Source organism: Chinchilla lanigera, unplaced genomic scaffold, assembly GCF_000276665.1.
Source record: "Chinchilla lanigera isolate Chin_1 unplaced genomic scaffold, ChiLan1.0 scaffold00085, whole genome shotgun sequence".
Lineage (NCBI taxonomy): Eukaryota > Metazoa > Chordata > Mammalia > Rodentia > Chinchillidae > Chinchilla > Chinchilla lanigera.
Window position 1 is genome coordinate 8,129,411 of NW_004955486.1, and position 23,703 is coordinate 8,153,113.

General features: G+C 58.6%; 1 protein-coding gene across 1 annotated transcript in view; it reads right to left on the bottom strand.

The window, feature by feature from the left end:
* Positions 1-10,437: 10,437 nt before the first annotated feature.
* Prdm16 (PR domain containing 16) overlaps positions 10,438-23,703 on the bottom strand; it is a gene marked incomplete at its 5' end in the record, with an annotated part of 187,941 nt that continues 174,675 nt past the window's right edge. The window contains 6 exon segments of the mRNA XM_013504223.1: positions 10,438-12,777; positions 13,926-14,100; positions 14,751-14,987; positions 18,725-18,899; positions 19,024-19,193; positions 23,618-23,695. Of these exon segments, the coding sequence (XP_013359677.1) occupies positions 12,643-12,777; positions 13,926-14,100; positions 14,751-14,987; positions 18,725-18,899; positions 19,024-19,193; positions 23,618-23,695 (970 nt within the window).

The following is a 23,703-nucleotide window of genomic DNA, read 5'->3' on the forward strand; positions in this document are numbered from 1 at the left end:
GGCAGGGCACAGGCCCAGGGGTTGTCCTTAAGGGGAGGGGAGGAGGAGCTCAGGTGCCAGGGCTGCTCAGAGCGCAGCCTCCTGGGGAGTGAGCGGGCTGCTCCTGGGAAAGGCGAGTGGCTGCTGCCCCCAGAGGCCATGATGGGTACTGCACCAGGGGTGTGTTGGGTTGGGGGAGGTGGGTGTCTGTCTCCCCTTAACCCATGGGGAAAACGAGGCTTCACCCAGGCCTCTCGGCAGGATGTGGTTCTCAACCCCACCTGCGCCTTTCTCCCAAACCCTTGGAACCTGCTCAGTTGCCACGGGTTGGTCCCTGACCCGCCCTCCATGCCCCTGCCCCTAGGAGTGGGCTCCTCCTCCTCCGAGCAGAGCCAGGCAGGAGAGATGGCAGGGAGGTGGGGCCTCCCCAGGGAGCCTGAGGAGCTTGTCCAAGGCCAGCACCTCCGAGGTTCGTCAGCAAAGGACAGGAGACTGGCAGAGAGACTGGAGACTCTGGATCACTGCCAACCAAGAGGGCTGGCGCATCTTTAACCCACTGAAGGAATCAGGCTTGTCAGCCAAGCTGTGCATTGCTAGTGCAAGTATCTCTCCGAAAAATGTGAAATAAAGACGTTCTAAACCAATGCTGAAGTTTTGTCGCCAGCAGACCGAGACTACAAGACGTGTCCGGGGTGAAAATGCTGAGGCTGAAAGGAAATGATAGCAGATGTCAGCTTCGGTCTGCATGAGGAAGAGGGGCCCGCCTGAAATTGCAAGCGTGTGGGTGTCTGGGAGGAATGTTTTCCCTAAGATGTTATTTAAAGCAAAACGTGAAAGGAGAATGTATTACAATAAAAGCACAAAAGACAGGCAATAGAAATAACACTGTAACCTTCATATATTTTACATACAACAGGTGAATAATGATAAGGAAAAATACTGAAAACGCTAGAACAGACACTAAAAATGAAGACAGTCATAGCTAATTAGCCAAGAGGAGAGATAAAGCAAAATCTAAGAAATGTTAACCCCAAAGAAGCCAGAGCAACATAGAAAACAGAACAGATTGACAAACCAAAGACAAAAAGTGAGATGGTCACCTATATCCATCCATACCATATCGATAATTGTATTAAATGTGAATGAGTTAAACATAAATGATTAAAAGATAAAGATTATCACACTAGATAAAAGAAGACTGAATTATTGGTGCTTATTCAGTAAGATTCAAACAGAAAGATAGATAGAAATCAAAGGAGGCCGAAGGTTTTATGCAAACCCTGCTCGTGAAAAACCAGGAGTGACTGTATTAGTGTCAGACAGACTTTGGAAGAAGAATATTGCCTGGGGAAAGACAGACATATCACAACGACAAAGAACTCAGTGGATCAGGAAGACAAGCATCCCACAGGTTTCCACACAGTGACAGACTTTCAATATGTATGCAAAAGAGATGATGCAATGTAATTCCAGCACTTGGGAGGCTGAGGCAGGTGGATCACTGTGAGTTTGAGGCCAGCTTGAGCTACATAGTGAGTTCAAGGCCAGCTTGAATTGCAGAGCCAGACCCTGGAGAGAGGGGAGGGGGAAAGAATATGAATCAACCAGGAAGGAAAACAGGCCCACACCGATCATCGGAGATTTCCACATCTCTTCCAGCAAACAATAGAACAAGCAGGTGGAAAAAGCAGCAAGGAGGTGCAGACTTGCCCAGCGCTGCTTGCCTGACACTTACAGAGCCGGTGCCCAGGGATTGCAGAACTCGGCTGCTTCTCAGACGTGCGTGAGATGCTCACAGAACAGACTGTCCTCTAGGCTGGAAAGCAGAACCTGAAACACTGACAAAATCAATCTGTGCAGAGCGAGTTCTCTGGCCACAACAGGACAGAAGTAGAGACCAATAGCACTATGATCTCTAAAATTCCTAAGTATTTTAAAATTAAATCATGCAACGTAACCGAAGATCAAAGGAGAAACCACAGGCGATATTACAAAATACTTTGAGCTGATTTATAAGGAAAGAATAAAATGTGTGGGGTGTGCCTGTAGCCACATCTCAAGGGAAATGTAGGGCTTCAAATGCTTATATTAGAAAAGACGCTATGTTAGAAATCAGCCATCCACACTTCCATCTTTAAATGTTAGCGCCCAGTGTGGTGGCTCACACCTGTAATCCCAGCACTTGGGAGGCTGAGACAGGAGGATCGTAGTGAGTTTGAGGCCAGCCTGGACTACATAGTGAGTTCAAGGCCAGCCTGGAATATGTAACAAGATCCTGTCTCAAAACAAAAGCAAAAATAAATAAATGTTTTAGTGCGAATTCAAGGCAAAGTTATAGAAGAGGTAAAGTAATACATCAACAGGAATCACTAGAATAGGAAATAAATTCACACCAGGCAAAAATGAATAAAACAACAGGGTGGTTATCTGACAATATCTGCGTGATTGATAATCTCAGATCATTCAAGGAAGACACAGACTCCAGTGGCCAGCATGAGGACAAAGGGAGCCATCTCGACAGGCCACACAGGCAGGAGGAGTGTGGGAACGATGCCTGCCATGTCAACTTAAATGAAATGGCCTTGGAAGACATGAGTTCTTCATGACTGCTGTAAGCACAGACAAAAAATGGAACTATTACCACCAATAAAAACGTAGCACCTTTCTGCAAAGAAAGCGCCGGACCCTGATGGCGTGGTGCTGAGCTCAGTCAACGAAGAAGAAGAAAGAATCCCCATCTTGGTCTCTCGGAAACCCACGGAAGAGGGCACATTGCTCGTGTCATGTTCTGGGGCCCGTGTTACCCTAAGCCCAATCCTGAGCAGGTCACAAGCAGGGTAAGCCGCCGGCCAACATGCCTGGTGGGTGTAGGTGCAGAAACCCTTTTGGATATGAGCAGGTCATGCCCAGCTGTGTCCGTGGGCGGGGGGAACACTCAAATCAAGTGCAAGTTTAGCGTAATATTTAAAAATCAACTGGCATAGTTCACCACATGCGCGGTGTAAAGGAGAAAAATCGTAAGGCTGTTTTCTGTAGGAGGAGGCTACACCTATTCGTGCGTAGTGAAGATCTCAGAAGCAGAGCTGCGCTCGCCCGACAAGGGTGTCCGCAGTGGACAGCAGGCCGGGCGGAATAGCTGGGGGCTTTCTCTCGGGCTCTAGGCCAGGGGAAGTGGCCGCTCCACCACTTCTGCTTAACGTCGTCCTCGCCAGAGCTGTAGATGGGAACGTACACAGACGCCACCTCTGCTGGTGACGGGTGTGGGTCAGAGGACCCCAAACACTAGGCAGCACTGCAGATGAACCCTAACCCCTGCCAGCCCGTCCGGTCTTTCCTCCCTCTTTTCCTTCCCGCAGGAACCCGCCACCCTGAAATGGGTGTTCATCCGTCTCAGATGTCTTTCTGTTCTTTTGCTGTGGCGTAGGCAGCCATAAAGTCTGCAATGTTGCTCCGTGTACTTTTTTTTGTTTTGTTTTGTTTTTTTTTTTGTGGTGCTAGGATAGAACCCAGAGTCTCACACGTGCTAGACAAGGGCTCTCTCACTGAGCGACATCCCCAGCCCTTCTGTTATTTTGAGACAGAGTCTCACCAAGTTGCTCAGGCTGATCTTGAGTTTGCAACCCTCCTGCCTCAGCCTCCTGAGCCCTGAGAGGACAGGTGTGTGCCTCAAGGCCTGTGCGTCTTCCGTATGTGACCCCAAGAAGAAAGTCTGTGCACACAAGCTCCACACCGAGTCCCAAGAGGGTTCAGGTGGGTGCACCCAAGGCTGGGTAGGTGAGGCTGGGACCCCACAGAGCTGCCCCACAGCAAGGCCACGGCTGCCTCAGTTCCCTGTGCCCACCCTTCCCACCCCTCCACCTCAGAGGCTTGCAGGGCTCACTGCTGGCACCGGCCTGGACTCTGTAGGCACAGGGTTCCTCCCAGGGTGGCCGGGAGGCTGGCTGATCCAGGGGTCGGGACAGCAGGGCTATGAGTGCTGTCAGCCCCTCAGGGTCTCCTGGTGTTGTCTGCAGGGGCTAACGGTGGCTCCTCACATTTGCCCCGTAGGTGACTTGTAGTCCGGTGGCTGTCACATACACCAGTGGCTCATCCTTCAGTGCCCAGTGGGCTTGGAGCAGGGGGCTTGCTTGTTTCCAAAGGCTGAATTCACATAAGCCACTGGGGAATCGTAGACCAAAGCAACAGTGAGACGCCACTGCATGCCGAGTGGAGCAGCTGGAAGCAGACCCTGGCAGCGCCAAGTATGGGCAGGGAGAAGCAGCGGGAGCTCCCAGGCACTGCACAACAGAGCAGCCACTTGGGAAACATCGCAGTGGTCTTTTCCAAAAACGAAGCCCACAGCCAGGCAGTCTCCATCCGTGATGTCCACAGAAAAGCAGAATTTACAGCAGCTTGTGCATAACAGACAAAATGTGGAAACATCCAAGATAGCCCGCGCTGGTGGACGGTCCGGAGCGGCGCAGTGCCGGGAAGATGCAGAGAAGACTGGGTGTGGGGGATCCTAAGCACATGTCACAAGTGAAAGAAAGAAGCCGGGCTGAAAAGGCCCCTCCTGCGACTCCAGGCCCTGACGTTCTGGGGAAGACGAGACGGTGGAGATGGCACCCAGACCAGGGGCCTCAAGGTTTGGGTGGGGGGGACGCACAGGAGCAGCAGGACTTCAGGGCAGTGAGACCGCCCTCATCTACGGGACATCAGCACACAGGTCACACACACATCGCAACCACCGGGCCGTCCACAAGGGCAAGTCCTAGTGCCGACCGGAGCCGGCCTGGGGTGCATGTAGGTCGTGGATTCCAGCAGATGTGCCAGTCCTCAGCAGTGCCCATGTGGGAGGGGCGTGGTGAGTGGGGCACATCTCCTGACTTCTGACCAGTTTTGTTGTGACCCTAAAACGTCTCTAAAAAACAAAGTCTATTGCGTGAAAAACGTTCTGACCCGCAGCCTGCTCAGCCAACCAGGAGCCAAGCAAGAGTCTTGCCGCGATTGGCCCCACACGGGGAAGGACAGGGCTTCCTGCAGCCCTGATGGCCGCCCGATTTGTGGCTCTGCTTCCAACTCGGGGCCAGCCAGAGACAGCCTGAATGCTCCCTGCCCAGCCTCACAGGATGCTGCTTCTCATGAGCCGCCTGCAGTGTCCCGGCCGACACCTCCGTCAGGCCTACCTGGAGCCTGTCAAACCCCACCCTGCTGCCTGCCCTCCCTTGGTGGCCTCGCCCACCTCCACAGCTCATGCGCCCTCCAGTGGACGGCACTGTTGTGCTCCCTGAACTTTGACCCCGGGACCTCAGTGTCAAGCACGTTTGCCGTTGCCTGCATTGTAAAAGCCCACCCTGCTCTGTTCTGTCTCACTGGCTTCCTGGACCTTCCTGGGGTCCCGAGGGCCCAGGAATCTGGGGACTGCAGCCTCAGTCCAGGGCAGAGGAAAAGCCAACTCCCTCCCTTGAGTCTGGGGTGGGGACCCGGGGTCACCTCAGGAAAGTTCCTGTTCCTCCTCCTGTAACTGCAAATTCCATCCCCTGAGGCCCTGAGCTGCAGGGGGGACTGGGCCCCTTCCCGTCCTGAATTAGATCAAGCTGTGGGGAGGATGCTATGGGTGGCCGCGGGGAGCAGAGATGCAGGCTCCGGACCCCTCTGAGCAGCCTCGCTGTGGGGCACCCTGTGCGGGGTCCCCGTGACCAGAGGGAAGCCAGCGTGGCCCTGGCCACTGAACCCTAGATGAGGACACATCTTGATCCGGGGAACTTCTGCTGCCGTGAGAAGTATGAGTGCTGGTTCTCTCAGGCTTCCCGGCGGATCCCCGGCCGACTCGCGCTCGGCTCGAGATGACGCTGAAGGGCGATGAAAAGAACTTCTTTTCCCAGAAAACAGATTCTTCATTGACACATTTTTTTTTCCCCTCCTGTAGGTTTTTTTCCCCCCTTTCCAAAATAGGTCCTTTTTCCTCAGTCTTTTATGTGAGGAACCAGCGCAGGACAAAGTGTACTTGTCAGCAATATTCCAAGGCTGCTGTTCTCCTTTCCCCTGCCCCACAATGGGACCATTATCAGCCGCTCAACCGTCCGGGATTTTCCCTGTCCCCTCCAGCGCTAATGAGCAGGGAGGCTGCCAGGCCGAACAAAGTGGGGAGGTTTTCACTTGACTGGAGCCCTGGCGTGGGGAGCCCCAGGCGGGGCCTTGATGGGGGTGTCGGGCACTGTCATTCGATCGCGGTGAGTGACTTTTGGGAGCTCGGCCATCCATCAGTTTTGTGATTCACACCATTTGTCCTGGAGAGCGGAATCCCGGTTCCCAGAGAGGCGCCTTTCAAGCCATCTTGGGGCCCCGAGCTCCCGGCGAACCCCACATCTGACCGTCGGAGCTTAAGTCCTCAGCAACACTTCGTCAATCACAGCAGGAAGGAAAACAGCCCTGAGATATTGACCCCCGCCCCCCCCGGGAATGCACTGGGCTTGACGGCGCTGAGAAAATAAAAAGGCTCAGAGCCCCAGATTTGGGCCTGGGGATCCGGTGCCAAGATCAACTTCCATTTCTTCCCTTTCTGGCAGTGGCTGGAGCTGGTGTTTAGGGGACCCCAGGCCCCCATTCCCAGTGGCTTTCATCAGCGCATGTCCTGGCCCCTCGGTGGCCTTAGTATTCCCGGATCTGAGCTGAGGGGTGGCACCCGGCAACCTGCTCATACCTCCAGCCCGCCAAGCCTGCAGCGACTCGTGGGCCTCATGGAAGCTCTGTCCACAGTAGGTGGTGCCAGGCCCAAGCCCGAGCACACGGACAGGCGACACCTCTCCAGTCCTGTCCTGTCCTGGGGCCTGGCACCCTGCGCCATCGGGAGGAGAGAGGTTTCCGTGTGTGTGAAATCTCTACCTGCAGCTCCTTAAACACCGGGATGGGGCAGCACCGTCCTGTGGCCAGGGCTGACTTTGTCGGCTAGGCCCCTGGCCGGGTCTCAGGGGAATGCCCGTGCTCCACCTGTGAGGCCTGCTGGGAGGGGCGGAGCCACAGGTACGATGGGGGGCTGGCTGGCGTGAGTCCTGAGGTCCTCCTGGTGGCCAAGGGTGGGTGGCCAGAAAAGGGTGAAGCAGGGGCTTCCAGGTGGGCGGGCTCCACCCAAGGCAAGGAGCACCCCTTGGCTGAGAATGACCTGAACCGGCCATCCTCAGGGTCAGAGCCGAGAGGTCAGTATTATTATCAGGTCTCTCAGTGTCTGACCCTGAGGATGGCCAGTTCACTTGCTGCTGAGTGATGCTGCCCACGGCTTGGGCATTAGTGACCTTCCACTACCTGAACCCTGCCAGGTCTGCCGTGGGGAGCTCTGAGGTGAAGAAGAGAAGTGGTGGGCTCAGCCTGGAGGCCTGAGGCCTCCCTGGAGGAGGTGGTAGGGAGGCGCTGAGGAGAAGGCAGAGCCCCTGGCTGGGGTGGGTGTGGAGGCAGGGTTGGCCCAGGGGTGCAGGTGCTGGGGCCTCACGTGACTGGGTGAACTTCTGTGAGGAGGAGTTTGGCTTCCAGAACCTGGCCTCAAGAGACCTTTTGGTCGGAGCAGAACGAGGTGGGGATCAGGCCCCGGAGGAAGGAGTCCTGCCCCAGAGGAGAGACACCCTGCTGGGGACCAGAAGGACCCCTGAAGGAGGCTACTCTGCTCTTTGTGGCCCCGGGCCTTTGCTCAAGCCCCTGTCCACCTGCCAGCGCAGCTCCAGGCCGTCTCTGGGGGCAAGAGAGGTGCATGTGGGTACAGTCTCCATGGGAGGCTGGCAGGGAGGGCCGGCCTTTGGGAAGGCTGGGGGTGTGGGCTGCGGGTGGGCCTGCCAGCCACCTCCCTGGGAAGGGAAATCTGCATTGCCAGAGGTTTGGGTGGGGCTCATGGAGCAGGCTCTGGAGGCAGCACAGGCTGAGGCCAAGGCCTGGGCCACACCCACTCAGAGGCCACCCCTCGCTGGGTGGCCGGGGCAGCCATACTCTCCGTGCCCTCCACCGCTCACTTTCCTCTGGAGGGTGGACAGCCCACTGGCCGAGCTGGGGAGGAGGGCTTCGCGCACACCTGGACTCCCCCGTCAAGGCTAGGGGCTGGGGCCTGGCCAGGCCCGATCTCCCCTGCTCTCCCACTCAGCGGCCTCGGCCCCCTCCCTCAATGAAGTTCACAGGCCCCAAGGCTTAGAAAAGCACACAGATTTATTGCATATCAATCTCATGTATAAACTCATTGTAGCATCGGAAAGATTACATTTGGTATACAGTCCTATTCTACAGCAATTATCCTCAAAATCAGCATCTCCTAGGCTTTTACCTTAAAGGAATTTCTCTACACAAGTACATTTGTCTTTATCACAAGCATCAAAATGAGTTTTGCAAAAATCGCTCTTTTGATTACTTTCTACGTCTCTCTCCTTCGTCTCCCACCGAGATTTCCATATCAGGAACCGGCCCTCAGCGTGGGCTTCCGTTTGGGCCTCTAGTCTTGCCGTCCACCCTAATCACATATCCAATAAGTGCATCTACGGAGTTTTTCTTGTCATAAAAATTTCACGAACAGACATCATAATGACCGCGAAACACGAGCCATGCACAGTTTACTCATAAACACAACAGAAGCAATTTACAGTGGGCGGGGGGAGCACCGGCCTCCTCAATGTTTTGTGTTTTTTTTTTTTTTTGTATTATTTTTCAAACAATATGTGAAAAGCAGACATTTACATTTGATTTCTCTTTCAACACTATACAGTTCTAAAAAGAAACAAAACAAAACAAAAACCAAAAACAAAACTAAACCAAATTTCAATGCAGTGTCAGTGGATGGGCAGGTTCGGGACCCTGTGTACATATTTACACATACACACACGCACACGCACACACACACACACACACACGCTTCCCATCACCGAGAACACGCGTGTGCACACAGACTCAATCGCACGCGTGCTGGTGCCCGGCTCCGCTGCCCGTACTCTGAGGAGAGCTGCAGGCTTCCAGAGGCGTGGAAGGGAGGCGCAGAGCTTCCTGTGTTCATAACTGACCTGTACAAGCTGCCTTTATTTATTGTATTTTTCCCCCAAAAGTGGTAATGCGGATCAGTGACAGAGGAGGGTAAAACAAACAAACAAACAAACAAAACAGTGGAATGGAAAAGGGAACTCTTCTCAGAAGAATGCAAGAATGTCTTCGTCACAGTATCACTCGATGCTACAGACAGTTTCATGGCTTCTGATACCCGGCTGGCTCCACGACCCAGGGGAGCTGCGTCCCAGTGTCCCCGGCTCCCTGTCCCCTGCTCAGCGGCAGCGCAGGGCGAGTCCCCCTCTCCCGCCCCAGAACAGCACAGTGAATACAGCTCAGTAGATTTCAGTCACTTGGGCAGGGGGACAGGGCCGGGGCCCCAATCCAGTGCTTCGTGGCTTCGTGTCTAGAACACGTGATATGTGCTTAGGAAGGGTTTGCGGTCGCTCCTGGGAGGCGCGGAGGCAGAGGAAGCTGAGGCCCTGAGTTTGCAGGGCTGGACCGGGGACGCCTGGCTTGGGTCCGTCAGTGCCTGACCAACCAGGGGCACTCTGGGCCTTGGGAAGGAGGTCCTGCGGGGACACCTGGCTGCTGTCACACACCCCTGGGGTGTGCATGGGGACCTGCTGCTGCGTGCGTCCCACCCAACTGTCTGGGAATGACAGTGGCAAGAGGGCGCCTGGGGCCAGGTCTGGAGGGTGTGGAGGGAAGACGCCAGGAGGCCTCGGGCTGAATTTCTATCTTTGGCTGACTGCCAACCATCCGAAGGCGTTAGGGTCAGGGTGGCAGTCTAGGGAACCTGGCCCCATGGGGTCCTTGGCTTGAAGCCCCAACCCTGACCAGTCCTCAGGTAATGGTCAGCAGGTCAGCTGTCCAGTCCCACCTCTGCTCGTGCTACCAGTGGATGTGGCCACCTGTGGCAGGTTGCAGCTCAGAGGCCAGGGTCTCGGAAAGCTTCTACCCCTCCTGGTCCCCAGCCCCCAGCTGGTCTCCTGGTCCTGAGGGCACTGGGCCTGAGGGAGGTGGGCACATCTGAGCAGAAACAAGCAGGGGGCAGAGCTGGCCAGGTTGGGGGCACGGCAAAGTGTGGAGGCTATGTTTTAGGGCTGCCCCAGTGCAGGAGATAAGTGCTTTCCTTGTCAGGGGTTCAAGGTCAGAGTCCCCCGAAACACTAAGTGCTGGGGCCTGAGAGGCTGAGTGTTCTGGAGAGCTGGGTTTGCTATCACCACCTCCAGGGACAAAAATATAGGACTTAAAGGTCCAACCAGGGCTCCCGGGAAAGGGGTGGGAGGACGGTAAGAGAAGACAGTGCTTGGGAGATCAGCCCGGAAGGACAGAGCTGGGCAGGGGACTCCAGAGAGCGGGCAGAAGGGCGTCCTCTCTCTGCCACCACCACCAAGCTGCACCTTGGTCTCGTCCACACCTCCCGCTTTGTAGAGAGTCATATCGCAAAAAAAAGCACACACCGTATTCTTTCACAGAAGAAATCATATAATTTGGGTTTACAGAAATGGGGTGTTGGTATCTGAGGTTGGACTTTTACAGGGATCCCATGTGGATCAAGAGGAAGTTGGAAACTCCTACCACGGTACCTGGCAGGCCTGGATGCCACGGACGCTTGTGCAGAGGTGTGAGCTCGCTCGTTCGAAAATCCTGACGGTGTGGCTCCTCCGCCGACCTCTCCAGTCTGTGGGCGCATGGGTGGCTCTCCATCTTGCCACATTGCTTGGACTTAGCAAAAGGAGACCCTTTTCTGCCACAATCTTTGGGTCTATGTGGCCCGTGGAGACCTCCCTGCCACCAGCCTCCGGGGCAGGCCCGCTTGGCCCGGTAAGACGCAGGCGCCTGTGGTCCAGAGTGCCTGGGACGCACGTGGGACAAGCCCTGTGGGACATGCCCTTTTGCCCCTGGGGACAAACGCTGATAGATGTCCATAGTGTGACACAGATCCACACAAACGTGGTTTGTGTCACACTAGTTTGCATTTCTGTCTTCTTTGCTTAAGGGCAACTTAGGCAATTTTTTTTTCTTCTCTTCTTGTTGGGACACTCATTACTTTTGTTTTCCAAACAACAAAATAAATAGAACACTTGTCTTCAATGCAAATGCGACTGAAACTCAAATTTAACAAAAACATATGATTGTCTGATAAGTGGGCAGCGGTGACAGCAGGATTCGTGGGGGGACGCGGGGGTATTTGGCACATTTAAAACCGCCCCCCTCCTGGTGATTGATCACACAACACACCTTATTACACGGTTTTGGTCCTTCACTAGATACTTATATTAACATTATTTCTTCACAATAAGAATGTCTAATGCCAAAAATACTGTTAAGGAAGAAATAAAATAAGAAGAGAAATGAATTAGAAAAAATTACAAGTTATATACAGATTAAGGTAAATTCCATCAGGGAAAAGAAATTATTATTTGAAATTGGCCCCTATGGGAATAATTTAAAGCCCATCCAAAGGGAGAAGCAGACACATCCAGAGGAAGAAACTGGAGGTCCCTCGGGCTGTGTCCTCTCCGCCTTTTGTGCCGGGTCCCCAGGACCCTTCTGTCCTCGACTTTGGCCTGCCAAGAACCTGCACAAAGAGTGGACATGGTGGCCGCGCGGTTGATCCCAGGTTTTAGGCACAGAAGCACTTGGCGTCCTGGAGAGGGGCAGCTGCAGGGGCCCCGGTGGCGACCTCGGGGAGAACCTCCCCGCTGCGGGTGGAGGCTGGAGACCAGAAAGCAGCCCTTCGGCTCTGCCCTCGGGAGAGCAGAGGCCAGGGCCATCCTCGGGGCGGCCGGGGTAGGACGGGGCTGGAAGGACCGCGGGGCACCTGGCCGCACCTCTGCATGGAGGACCGGAGCCCCCCCAAAGTCTCCACACAATTGGGGGTTCTTGGGTGGGGCCTGTGGATTCCTTGCAGGCCACATGGGGGCGCCTTAAGGTTCCAGCAGAGTCTGCACACTGCTGGAAAGGGTGGATCCTGCGCCTCATTCCGTTTCCGGGGCACCCAGAATCACCTTGGCTTGTACAAATAGGATCAGAGATAGAAAATTCTCCATTATCTACAGTATAAAGGACACACCGGAGCCTGGTGTGGTCGCCCAGGCAGGCTCGGGTTTGCAAGTAAGCTGAATTTCAAAGCAATGCAAAATTACTTTTAAAAAACAATTTGCAAGTCATTTTTTTGATTTTTAAAAAATACTGTCTATTTTTAAAACCCACATGCTTAAATAGACTCTGTAGTCAATACAATTACCAAAAGGGTTATTCTCGTCACTTTCATTATGAAAATTGTCGGCGAGAGAGATCTCCGTCCTCAGCACACACCTGCGTCCTCTGCCCCCTCTGTGCCCTGCAGGCGCCTGGCGGTGGCCGCTGGGAACTGAGATTCCACGCTCGCCCCAGTGCTGGTCCTCCGGGCAGCTCCTGTGATGGGGTCTTCGATGGGTCGGTGTCCTCAGGACCTGTCCTTGGAGACAGGACAGCTCTGCCGCTGCTTCATGGACTTGCGGATTCTGAGTTTTCATTGGAAAAGTTAGCACTGGACGGAGGAGGGGTGGAGGGTGGGCTGCACGCCAAGGGTGGTGCCGAGGGTAGCGGGGCTTCTCCCTGCCTCCCTGCATCCCCGAAGCAGATGCTCTGGCTCTGGACTCTGGTCCTGGGGCCCCCGGCCCCTCAGAGGTGGTTGATGGGGTTAAAGGCTCCGGGCTCTGACGTGGCTCCTGTGATGTTCAACCAAGCGCCCAAGGAGCTCTGCGAGGGGGCGTGGAGGGGCGCATCCTCGGAAAGGGACAGCATCATTGCATACGCCTGGGAGGAGAGGGACACAGAGGACAGGTGAGCGGGGCCGAGACAGCAGGGCCGAGCCTCCTGCCGCCTGCCCACTGCCCTCTGGCCTGGACAGGGAGGGGCACTGGCGGCCAGAGAGGCCCACACTGCCCGTGCCCTGGAAGAAGAGGGTGCCTGTGTGGGTGTGAAAGCAGGGAGGGAGCCGTGCCCACTGCCCAGAGTGGCACCAGGGCCAGTGGCCCTGGCTGGGTATGCCAGCTCCCTTGGTTCTTGGCAGTACCCACTGACTAGCTGTCACTTCCCATCTCTTCTCCGTGCCTGGTAACCACTGAAAGCTCACTGGTGGGGTCAGCCCTGGAAGCTGGTTTACCACCAAGGTCTCGTGCCAACAAGGCCCACCTGCCTGCTGGGCGGGGAGCCCTGAGACATCTGCTTTGACGACCCTGAGACTCGACAGAGCTACCTCCAGAACTGCATGGAGCTTGAGGAAGGGTTAGGAGCTGTGGATTGCTTCCCAGCCTGAGAAAGCCCAGGACAGCCTTTTGGCCCGAGCCCCAGAGCAGAAGGTGAGGGGACCCAGGGACCCTCTGAGCGCAGAGTGCAGGCTAAGGGTGAGGTGCAGGGGAAGCCAGCGCTGGTCCCGCAGGTGAACACTCCGGACAGAGTTAGTAGAAGACGCAGACAGACACGCAGACGGCTCTTGCTGAGACACGTGGGGTGGGAGGGCTGCGGAGCACAGGCGAGCCCCAGTGCCTCACTCTGCAGGGGCCTCGAGGACCCCGCCCCAGCTTCTGCTTAGAGGTGGCAACCACCGGACAGAGCAGCTTCCTGGCAGAAGCTGGGGCGGCCGGGCCGTCTACGGCAGGGGGCAGACAGTGGGGAGACCCAGGCAGCTGGGTAGGCCGGAACAAGCGTGTGGACATTTCCCACTGGGGAGGGGACAAGAGGAAAGTGACCCGCACTTAGTATCTGGGGCCGGTTCACATCTGTCTGCTCTCAACCTCACTTGGCCCTGGCTTGCAGGAGGGCAGTGGTCCCTGGGCACCTCGCTAGCTGCTGCAGGGGGCACGGACACAGTGGTCCCAAGTGTCCACCGGCCAGGACAGGAGTCTCAATGGCCCCTGCCACCTGAGGCCGGTGGAGCCAGGGCAGGGCTCTGTGGTACCTACCTGGTTCTTAGCCTGCCTGTACAGAGTCTGTTTTAAAGCCTCAGAATCTAAGGTGGAATTAAGCACATCTTTAACTTCAAAGGCTTCCTCAGCTGCTCTGCGGAGGTCCAGCCCCTTCCCAAAGGTCGGCGTCGGCTCCAAGGCTAACAGGCCGCCTTCTCGCTCCTCAACACACCTGCACCAAGGACCGGGAGAGGGACCTGGGGTTACTGCTCTGGCCGCACGGCAGCTCTCCGCCCGCATGCGCGCCACGGGTCTCCACAAGCCACATGCACAAGGGGACAGACACACGGACACACAGACACCTGGGGGAAGCGACACAGAGGGCTGAGCATGTGCTTGGGCATCGCGGGCAGCATACGGGGGCCCTGGTCTCAGAGGTGGGGCATGGGAGGCAGCCCAGTTCTCTGAGGCCCTAGCCACTTTGGAGGGGTTAGGCTCCCCTCCCAGGACCTGGGGACCGAGGAGGAAGCAGTACCTCGGGGGGTCTTGCAGGGGATCATGGGAAGCGGGCAGTGTCGGGGGCTGGAAGGAGGCAGTGAGCAGCCGGGGCATGGGGACGGTGGCTCCAGCCTGCACCCAGAATCCCAGGGGCTGCAGCCCGCGTCCTGCTCTGCAGGCAGTGGCCTCCCTCCTGTGCTGGGTCCCTCAAGCCTCTCAAAGGTGGCGGCGATGTGGGGTGGACCCAGGGCCCTCAGGACCAGCAGTGGCCATCCGCGCCGAGCAGGCACGAGCCCGGGCTGGAGGAGGCTGAAAGGCAAGGTGCCTCTGCGACGCTCAGGCCCCCTCCCCAGCTGACCCCCGCACGTGCCCCCAGCCCCCCACCTTCGGGTGTGGTCGAAGCCCACGGCCAGGGCTGCAGGCGGCTCCTCGTCCTCCTCGTCCTCATAGACACCCTGCGGCTCGGGCGTGGGGGACACCATGTCGTCCTGTGACTTCCCGGCCAGGCTGTCCTCATCCTCCTCCTCCAGGTCCTCCTCCTCCTCCTCCTCCACGTCCTCTGGCTTCTCACTGGCCAAGCCTGGACACTGGGCGTCGCCGTCCAGCTCCTGGGTCTCTGGCCTGGAACCATGTGAAGAGGTTGGCTGCGTTCGGACCCCCACAGGCGGGCAGCACAGCGCCGCTCAGCCGGCTCCCACTGTCCCTCGCCCCTCGGTCTTCCCGGCCCTTCCCAGAGAGCTGGTGCTCCTGACCACCTGCCCCTGCACAGAGCTCTGGTCCCCTGCCTCAGCCCTCCCTGGGCCCCACAGCAGGAGCTGGGTACATGCAGGAGGAAGGGAGTTGCCTAGGGGTGGTGAGGGCAGGGCAGGACCCCTAGCAGGCTGCTCAGGGGTTCATGCCACACTGGGCATCAAGGAGGAAGCCGTGGCTGGGTAGATGGGAAGAGGTCCCACACTGGCGCTGGGGTTAGACACTGCCCAAGGGGCGCCTTCAGGGGAGGCTGGGGTGGAGAGGCTTTCAGGCCCAGCCTTGCCTGGGGCCTGGCACTGCCCATTTGTGCCTGTCCCTGCCCTATTGCACCATGAGCCTGGGGCTGGGCATCCTGAGAAGCGGCCGGGATCGGGTTCTGGAGAGTGAGGGCTGGGGTCAGGATGTCTACACTGCTGGGCTGAGCTTGTTTCAGAGCAGGCCAGGCCCTCCTGCAGCCCGGATCCCAGCCCCAGCACACGGCGGAGGGTGCCGTCCCCGACTCATCTGCTCTGCTCAGCCTCCTCATTACTACAAGAGGCCGGAGGCTGGGCCTGGTGTTGCGCACCCATAAACCGAGCACTCTGGGCCACATAGCGAGACCCTGTCTCAAAACAAAAAATAAACATAAAAAAAGGGCTGGGGATGTAGCTCAGTGCAAAGACCCTGGGTTCAACTCCCAGTAACACCCCCCCCCCCCCCGAAAAGAGCAGACGAGGGTGCAAGTGTAGAAGAACCGCCTGGGTTCGGCTCCTGTCCTGGCCATGGCCACAGCCAGGCCCAGTGGGCCAGGACCAGCAGCTGCCTGGGCACAGAACTCTGGGTGCTCTGGATGGCTATACCCAGAGCTCCACCTGTGACCACCGAGGTGGCACTGGGTGGCACCTGTGATCTCGGGGAGACACGGAGTGCCTCTTGCCACCAAAGATGGCATCTCTTCAGCTCAACATGGGGTGCGAGCTGAGCAGGCTCCTGAGTAGACAGGGGCTGGGCTGGGGCCCTGAGGCTTGCAGGAGCTGCACCTGTCCTGCCCTCTGGGACGGCCAGGACCTCTGCAGGTTCTGGGGGTTGGAGAAGGGGCCCTGGTCACATGCACTGGGTCCCACCCTGCACACAGCCCCTCTCCCCAGCAGCCTGGGTCTCCCTCCCATTCTGGCTCATAGCGGGGTGACCCTGGGGCCTGGGCCTGCTTGGGCAGAGCATGTGGCCCTCAGGGTCCCTTGAGGACAGGGTGGGTGGCCAGGTGCAGGCCAAGTGTCTTTGTGGCCCTGGGTGGGTTTGTACTCCATCCCTGCCACTGGGGAGCTGGGCAGTGGAGAGAACACTCTTTCCCTCGCTCGGGGGTGTGGTGTCCATAGCAACAGCACAGGCCCTGGCTGGGAGGAGCTGGATCCTCGGCCTGTGACGTAGCTTCCCCACCAGTGCCGCTCACAGCACGGGGGCTGCAGCTCCAAGAGCTAAGGGGGTGGAGGCCGAGGTCACAGTACCGTGGCCCCCTTCGTGCTGGGCTCCCAGGGGACCTGTCCAGGCCCCACCCAGCTTCTGGCATTTCTGGCAGCCCTTGGTGCCCCCTGGCTGGCAGACACACTATGCTGATCTCTCACGCATGTCCAGGCACCCAGCCCCGCTGAGCCAGCAGCCCCCTCCGCTGGGAGCACCCCACCCACAGCAGCTGTCTCCGTGCGGACCAGTCCCCATACAGCCACATCAAGGTGCTGGGGTGAGGACTCAGCAGGAGCTCAGGACAGTGCAGCTCGATAGCTTGTAGGGGAGACTGTGGGGCCAGGAAGGCCGCAGGCCTCGGATTCACTGACCACAAAGGGAAGAGACAGGTTTTGAACTAGAACCAGATGATTTTAGTTCTGGCCCCAAATGAGACTGCCAGCGCCCCCACCAGGTCGGCTGAGAGAAGGCGACATGCGCTCCCTTGGTGCAGTAATGAGAGGTCCCTGGCTCTCAGGGCAGGGGCAGCTGGGCCCGGGAGACCTCTCCTCAGCAGAACAGGCTGTCTGGAGGCTGAGCCTCACTCATTCTGTTGTCCCCAGGGCTGCAACGGGTAGGCGGCTGTGGAGACAGCCCTGACGGAATGCTCTGTGACAGGATGGCGGGGTCCTGTCCTCAGCCACATGCCATGAGGCCTAGCTGACCCTCTTCCTTCAAGAGTCTCCAGGGGCATGGTGCCACAGACTGGGGTGCCGGGCCCTGTAGGCTGCACTCTGGGCTCTGCACAAGGCCAGAGGACTTCACAGGGGAGCCTGCTTTCCCGGGACACCATGTGAGCCTTGGGCTGCCACTGATCATCTGGTGAGTCTCCTGGGCCCTCATCCCTGCCCTGGAACGCCAGCGACAAGGAAGACACGGCCCTACCCTGGAGGAGCAGCTGGGCCTGGCACTGGGGTCAGTGTCAGGGTTCCTGCTTGCTAAAGGTGTGGGCTGGACCTGGGGCCATGGCTAGTGAGGTAAGGTCGGGGCTGGCTGCAGGCTCTGGCCTGGCCTGGTGGGAGCAAGGCACCCTGTGGCTGTGGGCCTCGGGCTCCCTGCGGCAGAACCAGGGGGTCCCTTCCTGGGGCCTCTCAGGGTCTGCAGCACCTCTGCTTCTTGCAGCTGCTCCAGCATCAGCTTTCGCTCAAGAACAGCCCCTTCCTGGGGTCCCCAGCTCCTTTCGGACGCTAAGCCCTGAGGGCAGAGAGGTCAGGACACCTCTTGGGCCTGAAGCCGGATCCTGCCATCTTCTGCCTCCCTCTGGAGGGACATGTGTGCGCCTGTGTGTGTATGTGAATATGCATGTGCACACACATGTGTATGGGTGTACATGTGCATGGGTATGCCCTACATGTGCATGTGTACAGGTGTGCCTACCTTCATGCACATGCGTGCAGTGCACATGTGTGTACTGGAGTGACTGCATGGGTGATGTGTGCACATGCATGGGCGTGTACAGATGGTCTCTGACTTAGAGATTCCACTCAGAGTGTTAGACTTTAGGATGCTGAGAAACATACCTAGCAGGGCTCTCACTTCGATCAGATCTTGTCTCCAGCGGGCCCTGCTTGGTACGACACTGCCACGGGACACTGGGGGGTGCCGGGCTCTGTCCCACCCTGCGTGGTCAGTCGCCAGATGCAGGTGTGCAGTAAACTAACGGGACCTCTTGCGCTGTCGTAAGCGGGCTTTGTGCGAGGTGACGCGCCCAGCCGCAGACGCGTGCGCCTGTGAGGCAGGCTGGCCGCACGGTGGATGCGGGGTGAGCGGCGCTGCATGTGCACGTGGCTTATAGCATTCTCCACTCCTGATGAGCTTGTCAGGACGTGGCCCCATGGGAAATCGAGGAGGCTCTGCTTACATGTATGTGTTCACGTGTCCTCCTGTGGCCAGCAGGAGTGCCCCAGACCAGGCAAACATGCGCTGGCTGTGGAGGGCGTGGGCGTGGGCGTGGGCGTGGTAGGGGCGCGCACACACCTCACACATGGACCAGGGGCTAGCTCTCTCATGGCCACGCACAGCCTCTCACCCAGCGCACCCTGTCTCGTGGCCCCCCCGGCCGTGCAGCGGGCTCGCACTCTTCCCCCTGCGGGCGGACACGCTGAGGCAGTGGCGGGAGCGTCTCTTACCGCTTGTCCGTTCGAGTGGACGCCTGGCTCATCTCGCTGTTGGCGATGAAGTTTCTGATCTCGGAGAAGTAGGAGTCTTCCTTCTCATCTAAAAGTGCGTGGTTGTCTGACTCGGAGGTGGGGGAGGAGGCGCTGGTGCCCAGGTGGTTGGTGAGGACCCCGGGGTGCTGGCCCACTGTGGACAGACAGATGGACAGGCGGTGTCAGGCGGTGCTCGCTGGGCCCCGCCTCCCTGGCCACGGGCACAGGCAGCCCTCCGGGAGCGGCTCTGGGGCACCCGCCCGAGCGCCCTCGCCCACCTGGCGCGCCCTCGTGCTCGTGCTTCTTGAGGTGCCGGTCCAGGTTGGTCTGCTGGCCGAAGCAGCGGTTGCACAGGTGGCACTTGAAGGGCTTCTCCTTGTTGTGGATGTTGCGCACGTGCCGCTGCAGGTTGGAGGAGATGCTGAAGGAGCGGTCACAGTACTTGCACCTGGAAGACAGGCGCCGGGGCCATGGGGCGGGGTCCAGAGGGCCCGGGCCTTTCCTGGAAGCTGCTGGCCCCTGGGCATGCGGTGGGGACCTCAGCGTTGACTCCTCCCTCCTGCCCAGGCCCTCAGGCCCACATGTGGCTGGCAGCCACAAGAGGGCGACCTTGCATCACAGAAAGACGCCCAGAGCAGCCGCAGGGTCCCAGGCGGAGGCTGGAGCCCGAGGCTGGCTCTGGCACTTCCTCTGCAGCTACGGAGGGCCTGGCCCAGCTGTCCCCCATGGCCGGGTCACGGCCAAACCCCTTCTGACTCGGGCCTCTGCGTGGCGATCTACTAATGTTCCTAGCTGCCCTGGGGTGGAATGGGGCTTCTGGCCTTGCTGCCCGCCCAGCTGTGGATGGCGCCAGGCCGTGCAGACCCTTCGGGCACTGCTAGCCTTTCGAATGCTCCCTGCAGGTGGCAGGGCCTCCCCAGCCTGCACCGTACACTTGGAAAACCAGAAGACGCCCCTGCCGTGTTTATCAGAGCCAGCACTTCCCTGCCCACCGATCGCCCTCACGGACGCCGGCCTCTACAGTGTAAGGGGTGCCGCACATGGCGTCCGGTGCTGGGCGGCCTGGGCCCTGGGCCGGAACCCAAAGGGCATCCTCCCCAGTCACAGCGGCCTGAGGGAGGGGTGCACAAGGCGAGCAGTGGGAAAAGCCGGGGACAAAGGGAACGAGGGGAGGCAGGGCTGGACTCAGGGAGGAGCGTGGGCGCCCCGTGAGCCGTCTGGGAAGGAGCAGCTGCGGCTGAGAGCCCCTGCGCAGGCTCTGTGTGCTCGGCCAGACGCGGCAGAGGACAGCCTGGCTCGGGCTTGCTGCACACGTGTGTGCCCGTGCCGTGTGTGTGTGTGTGCCTGAGTGTGTGGCACGCCCACGTGCCCTGGCCGTTAGTCCTCCACAGATGCTTATCTGAACCTAACGGTGTAAAGCACCTGGGGATTTTGTCTGTGTGGTTGTGTATTTTCCAATTTGGAAAAGCAGCAGCCTCTGCTATGTCCACACTGCGAGGCTCGGCCCACCCAGCGCCGCAGGCTGTTGGGGGCGGGACTCATGCAGCCTCCGTGGGGCCAGGATAGGGGCCCATGCCCACCCCAGGGGTCCAAACACCTGCCTTGCGCTCTGAAAGGAGGGCCAGGCCGTTGCAGGCCTCCCTCCCTCGGCTGGATGCTGTGGTCTGGTCCAGGGCCAAATGCTGGTCACCGGCCCTCGTGTAGACGAGGACTTGTCTAATGACATGGGGAGGATGGGCTGTGTAAGAGGCCTTCACTGTGCCCTCCATGACATCAGAGGCCCGGAGCAGGGCGGCCCTGGGCCCGCTGGATGTCACAGCAGCCCCCCAGCCTGTAAGTTGCTGACCTCTGAGCTGCCCCATGACAGCCTGGGGAGCTTGATGATAGCCCTCAGAGCACGGGGGGCAGCCCCTCCCCCAGCCCCATGGTGCGCCCTGGGGCCCCCTGGCTTGCTGTGGCTACAGCTGCCTCTGGCTCCTCTTGACCCCAGCCTCTGCGCCTCTCCAGGCCTGGGCAGTGCCTGTGTGCTGCATCTCCCTGGGGTCAGCAGGGCCTCCTCCAGGCACGTGGGTGTCCCAAGAGCACCGGGCTCCGAGCACCGTAACCTGATGAGTTGGGGGATCAGAGAAGGGACGCACTGGGGCGTGAGGGTGTGGGCCCAGGCCAGGAGGGGCCTTGTGGTCCCTCTGGTCGCAGGGTCTTGACCGTGGCCTCTCCTACTTTTAGTCTAAATAAATGGCCTGGGCAGTGATGTCCATGGGAAATTTAGCGGGGGGCAGCGAGCCCTGGGCTGCGAGGATCAGAGCTGCTCCAGCAGCTGGGAGCTGGGCGGTAGATAAGCTGCCAGGTACCCAGGGAAATTTACGGCTGTGCTATAAAAGGGACAGCGGCGAGTGCCATGGGAAGGAGGGTGCAGAAGGGCGGCCACAGTGACTCGAAGAGGCCCCCAGGGAGCTGGAGAGGGACCCCTAGGGAGGGGGAGGGTGGAACCAGCCCCCTGGGCAGCAGCGTCTTCCCTGGGACCAGTGGGTTACCGACAGCCATCACGGGGTGGGGCTGATTTTAGTCATTGTAAAAGGAAGGGAACAGAAAGAAAACACTTTGGCCCCAGCCCTAAAATAAAATCCAACAAGAAAGAAGACAGGCAAGGGGGACCTCACAGACACGCAGCTCGCCTCTCTGAACAGATGCAGCCGGTGTGGGAGGAAGGAAGGACACACTGCGCTCATCAGGAGTATGGTCCTCAGAGGGGCCGGCAGGGAGGGGCCCCAGGCCGGCCTCCAGGGCTCCCTCTAGGTGTGGCACAGATGCCACCAGCAGCCAGGAGATGCCCTGGCATCTGGGGACAGGAGGGTGCAGCCGCCTCATTCCCAAGTCAGTCTCCACCCCTTCCCAACCAAGTCCTAGGAAGTCCACGTGTTGGACTCATAAGACACAGGGTGTCATTCGCTGCACCCTGTCTTCTACCTTCACCCAAAGATCTCAAGCCTGGAGAAGCTGAGAGCAGAGCACCCTCTGCAGGCTGTGCTGTAGGGTGTGGTGGGGTGGCCTTTCCTCCAGAGAGAGCAGTATCACCCCATGGAGGGTACGGGACACTATGAATGCTTAGAAAAGCTGAGCAAGGACCTCAGAGGGGGAGATTTCCGGTTCAGTTATCCTGTCACTGAGGGAAACTTGAGCAAAGCCTGCTGATGAAGGGCCTGGGCTCTCCTGAGCACATCTGAGTACACACGGACACACCTGGGCACACTCACACATACCTGGCCACACAAGCACACACCTGGGCACCTGGCGCACCCATGCACGCACAGAGGGTGTGCGTGTGGGTGCTGCTACTGAGGAGGGGCTCACACCCCGGTGGGCAGGTGTGGAGGGGGTTGTGCTCCTCTCTGGGACTGAGCCCAGCACCGAGGGCTTCCGAGATGTGCTGTGTGTTTTTCTCTTCTCACCTAAAATCCTTCCACGGATCAAAACAATCCCAGGAGTCACAGAGCACCAAACCCCTCCACCCCGCCTTGAACCAGATAAAGTCAGGATTTGCAACACAAACTTGCAAAGCAATTACTGTTACCAAAGTCGAAACTCTCAGATTGAAGAGAGCAAAAGAAATCAATGATAATTAAATTCTTCTATAAATTCAGCCTGGACCCTCTGGGGGCTCTTAGCACGCAAAACTGTCCAAAAGTCAGCTCTCATTACAGAGAACGCACGCGGCTTGCTTTCTGGGAAGAGACTGGACCAAATAAATCTTTCTGTTGCCAGCCTTTGTTAAGTCCTCACTACTTCTGGAGTTCGAGGGGGGTGTGTACGGGAGGGCGGTGCAGGGCGCGAGGCTGGCGAAGCCGGCACTGACTCCTCCGGGGCTTCGGCCTCCAGGGGCGCTTGGAGCCGGGCTCAGGCACAATGTGGTACACAGGGCCATGCGGCCTCCCTTCCCAGGACAGCGCACACACCGATCCCCCAGGGCCAGTACCATCCTGCGGTCACTTCCTGGTGACCCCAAGCTCGGTGTGGGCACAGTACGGGAATCAAATGCCGTCAGCTTCAAACTAAGCCAGGCCCTTTCTTCCCCAGCCTTGCTGGGCAGACACACCCGGGGTGTTACTAAACCGGTCCTGGCAGAGAACCAGGCATTTCCCGTGTGTCTCAGGGCGACAATCGCCTGGGCTGTATTGACGAGGTCCCCTCTGGGAGCGCTGGGCCGGGCTCCTGCCTGACAAAACCCCAGGGACAAAGTGGGACAGGACAGTAGGCTGAGGCGGCAGCAGGTTCTGAGTCGTGGGCATCTCTGAGCCTTGGTTCTTTGTCATTGGAATAGGGATGGCAAGACTCTCTGGGGAGCTGCTCTGAACCCCAGATTCTATGACTGCCTCCGGGGTGCGGCCACTTTCCTGCCCTAGAGATAGGAGTGCTTAGGGCAGATGTGTGGCTTCCCAACCAGGGCTTCCCTGGGATCCTTCATGCATCCTCAGATGCCCCCCGCCCAGGACAGGGACCCACACTTGCCTGAGGTCCCTCCCTGGTCCTCCACCCAGGAGGGCATCTGCGGCCACTGGGAGAGGAGCAGAGAGGGGCTAGACCTGTGCTGATGCTCAGTCCTGCTGGGCCGTAGTCAGTGCAGCTGGAGAGCTGCTCCTTACGTCCTTGAGCAGGGAAGGACCTTCCCGTCAGCTTCCTGGGTTCCTCCTGCCTCATCCCAACCTCAAAAGGGGCAGGAGGTGGAGGGCCAGGAGCAGACCAGGGAGCCACCAGACCTCACGTCCGGTGGGAGCAGCCTGGCTGCAACCATGTCTGCTCAAAGTGGGAGCTGACGGTGCTCAGAGTAATGACCTCCCCGGACGCCCGGTTCCCCCGGCCCTCGGGAGCTCCTACCTGTATGGCTGCTCCCCGGTGTGCGTCCTCAGGTGTCTGGTGAGGTTTGCTGATCTGGGGAAGATCTTGCCACAGTACCTGGTGGA